A 3986-nucleotide genomic window follows, 5' to 3' on the forward strand; every position below is an offset into this window, starting at 1 on the left:
GCAGGGAGACCAGCTGGGGGGGGAGGGGAGGGAGTGGGCGGGAGAGAGAGAGAAGGGGGCGGCCAGGGCTACAGCAGGGGAGCTGCCACGTGGCCCCTCCCACTGCGCCGCCTCCTGCCGCGAGGGCTCCGCTCCGGTCTGCGGGGAGGGAAGGAAGAGGACTGCCCTGCAGGGGGCTCCGGCCCCCTACAGGGCGGCCAGAGAGGAACAACAACAACAACAAAAAAGCGGCCGTGCCGCCCTAGGATTGGGCAGAATGCCGCCTTGAACAATCTGCCGCCCCAAGCACCAGCTTGCTCAGCTGGTGCCTGGAGCCGGCCCTGTTCAGTAGGCACATTTAAAATGTTTAGCCTCGTATGCTTATAACAATTAGTCAAAAGATCTTTTCCTCAAAAAAGTCTTCCTCCTTCCCTAATTTTATCATGGCAACCAGCATGTCTCCTATCATCATGACAATCCTTTTTCTAGGCCTCTAATTTTCAGTTCCAGGGCACACTTAATGCAAGTTAAACACCAGATTAAAATAGGCTTTAGCCGTAATGCATGCCGTAACAGCAGCAATGATAAAGTTTTCTGTAGCCCGGGCTTGATTTGTGACGTAGCTGGCTGAGCTGGTAGCAAGAATAGGCTCTGTGATGCTGGGAAGTATACGCTGCACAGAAGATAGGGAATTATTTCAGATAAATAGAACCATTCAGTGGGGTCCGAAGAACATGGCTTCACATCTGTGCTACTTAACATTCCACACTGTCTACTGCCATTATATACCTGATTGTCAAGGTAAAGTGTTTACGTGGATATTTATTATTACAGGAAAACCACAGAATTTGGGGAGATCCATGAGCTCACAACGGATGAACAATTTGTAGAAGGGGTATACAGGATTGAGTTTGACACCAGCTCTTACTGGAAGGGACTTGGCCTTTCTCCATTCCATGAATATGCTGATGTGAGTATTCCTAAATATGACTTATGTCTAACATATTGAGCAGAGCATCTGCTTAACAAAAAAAGGTACATATTCCCGTAATGCACAAAGAGTAGCATTATGCATTGCAGCGTTTCACCATATCATACAGCATCATCTGGACAAAAACTGCAATACATACAAAGAGTTCCTTTGTAAGTTAATGGGCCAAATTCTCTGCTAGCGTAAATGGGCAAAACTCCACTGAAGTCAATGGAGCTCTTCCCATTCACCCCAATAGAGAATGTGACCCAAATTGGTGCATTATTCAAAAACATTAAAGATTTAAAATGTTCTGCAATATGGAAATGCAAAATGGAAATCTTTGCTGGGATGGATGCAAGGCTTTGGAGCCCCATAATGAATGGCATCACCATAACAAATTGGAAAAGGTCTCTATTTACACCAGAGGCATTTTCTTGGTTTGAATAGCAACTCCAGTTTCAGGCATCTGGAAATCACTGAAATCTCTTCAATTTGATATGTAGCCACAGAAACTCAGACATATTATCCAATATTTTTTGCCTGTGCGTCATTTGTTTGTAAAGTTCAAAGTGCATTTTTCCCCAGATCACTTCTAAAGTATGTGACAGAGAAAACTGCAGCAAACAACATCTAGGAATAGACTATAAGGGAAAGGAAAAAATAGACAAGGCTTTTTGATGCTTTTCTATCCAAATTTCCAGAAGAACTGAAGTGTAATTGTGCCTTATGTTTTCCTTGGCTGACTGCCCAGCACTTCTATTTTTTTTTTATATTCTAGAATGTTTATATAGTGCTTCCAGGAAAAAACAACCTTATTTGCAGCTTGCCATTGAGTTCTCTTCAAATTTCCTAAAAGACTGACTCAGCTATTCTGAGAACATCTACAATACAGCGTAGATTACATTTTAAATCACAAGCTTGTTTTATGTTACTAAGGCCTGAGCCTGCAAGGTACCGAGTACGCTTCCATTGTCTTCTGAGAGCACCACACAGGATAGAGGGGTAAGGGCCTAATCCAAAGCCCAGTGAAGTCAATGAGACTCTTTCCACTGACTTCAATGAGCTTTGGATTTAGGCCCTGAACCCTCTAATAGATACTTAGATTGATCAAGGCATTAATCTGGTAGAATATCTTGCATCTACTTTATTAGGTTTGCATAGTTAATAAAAGATAAAACCTATAACTGAAAGAAATCAGCCAAATACTACTCCAGGGAAGACTGTATACTAAATCTAACACTGAGCTAATTTTAGAGCATATATGTTGTGCTTCAAGCTTACAAGTATTTTCTTTTCCAGGTGGTTTTTACTGCTAATGATTCTGGTCATCGTCATTACACCATCGCTGCTCTCCTCAGTCCCTTCTCTTATTCAACTACTGCTGTAGTCAGTAACCCACAGGAATAAGTATACACCGAAATCATCCCCAAATATCCTCCATTGATAGAATTACCATAATTTTAGGAGGAGGTTATTTCCTATAACTAATGGCATGCCTTTTTGCTACAGTAGTCTATCATTTTGTAACCTGGCTAAAAACTCAGGCAATAAATGTTTAAAGAAGAAACAGTTGTGATTTTCTCAGTGATGTTTTACTTTGTTCAGAAGGGACACATTTATGTTGAAATGCAAAAGAAATGTTGTGTAAAAAAAAAAACAACACTGACTGGCCACTCAGAACACATCACCCTTGACTTGGTACAGTAATCTATAACTGGGCCCCTCCCTACACTGTTAGAAAACAGATCAATTCATGGTCTTATTCCGTGGTATCTTGTGTTTGAAAGAAGTTAACTTTTGCATGGTATGCAGTGAACATCAAGAGCTATATTTGCCTGTCAGCATACATGCTTAAATCCCAGAGATAGCTGAACTAATTCTAATGAAATAACAGTCATATTTATTTATTATTTGTATCATGGCAATGACACAGGACCAACTGACAATGGAGCCCCATTGTGCTAGGTATTATACAAACACAGAACTAAAGAGTTTATAATCTCAACAGAAAAGACAGATGACAGGTAAGGGAAAGGGGATATAGCATTCAAGCAAATTGAACAGAAAGATGTTTTTATAAGAACATAAGAATGGTCATACTGGGTCAGATCAAAGGTCTATCTAGCTGAGTATCCTGTTTTCTGGCAGTGGCCAATGCCAGATGCTCCAGAGGAAATGAAAAGAACAGGTAATCATCAAGTGATTCATCCTCTGTCACCCATTCCCAGCTTCTGGTAATCAGAGCCTAGGGACACCATCCCTGCCCATTTTGGTTATTAGCCATTGATGGACCTATCCTCCATGAATTCATCTAGTTCTTTTTTGAACTCTGTTATAGTCTTGGCCTTCACAACATCCTCCGGCAAGGAGTTCCACAGATTGGTTGTGCGTTGTGTGAAAAAACACTTCCTTTTGTTTGTTTTAAACCTGCTGCCTATTAATTTCATTTAGTGACCCCTAGTTCTTGAGTTATGAAGAGTAAATAACACTTCCTTATTGACTTTCTCCACACCAGTCATGATTTTATAGACCTCTATCATATCCCACCTTAGTCATCTCTTTTCCAAGCTGAAAAGTCCCAGTCTTATTAATCTCTCCTCATACGGAAGCCGTTCCATACCCCTAATAATTTTGATTGCACTTTTCTGAACCTTTTCTAATTCCAATATATCTTTTTTGAGATGGAGCAACCACATCTGCATGCAGTATTCAGGATGTGGACATACCATGGATTTATATAGAGGCAATATGATATTTTCTGTCTTATTATCTTTCCCTTCCTTAATGATTCCCAGCATTCTGTTCACTTTTTTCACTGCCGCTGCACATTGAGTGGATGTTTTCAGAGAACTATGCACAATGACTCCAAGATCTCTTTCTTGAGTGGTAACGGCTAATTTAGACCCCATCATTTTATATGTATAGTTGGGATTGTTTTCCAAGGTGCATTACTTTGCATTTATCAACATTGTATTGCATCTGCCATTTTGTTGCCCAGTCAACCAGTTTAGTGAGATCCCTTTGTAACTCAGTA

At 40.8% G+C, this 3986-nt stretch overlaps 1 protein-coding gene across 1 annotated transcript in view; it reads left to right on the forward strand.

Annotated features, from left to right (window-relative positions):
- LOC112116906 (transthyretin) overlaps positions 1 to 2488 on the forward strand; it is a 15593-nt gene extending 13105 nt beyond the window's left edge. Inside the window, exons 3-4 of the mRNA XM_024214654.2 lie at positions 814 to 949; positions 2252 to 2488. Coding sequence (XP_024070422.2) covers positions 814 to 949; positions 2252 to 2359 — 244 coding nt within the window. The 3' untranslated portion in view covers positions 2360 to 2488. The remainder of the gene's footprint in view (positions 1 to 813; positions 950 to 2251) is intronic.
- The last annotated feature ends 1498 nt before the right edge of the window (positions 2489 to 3986 follow it).

Source organism: Terrapene carolina, unplaced genomic scaffold (genome assembly GCF_002925995.2).
Source record: "Terrapene carolina triunguis isolate 2854851 unplaced genomic scaffold, T_m_triunguis-2.0 Scaffold58, whole genome shotgun sequence".
In the NCBI taxonomy this organism is placed as follows: domain Eukaryota; kingdom Metazoa; phylum Chordata; order Testudines; family Emydidae; genus Terrapene; species Terrapene triunguis.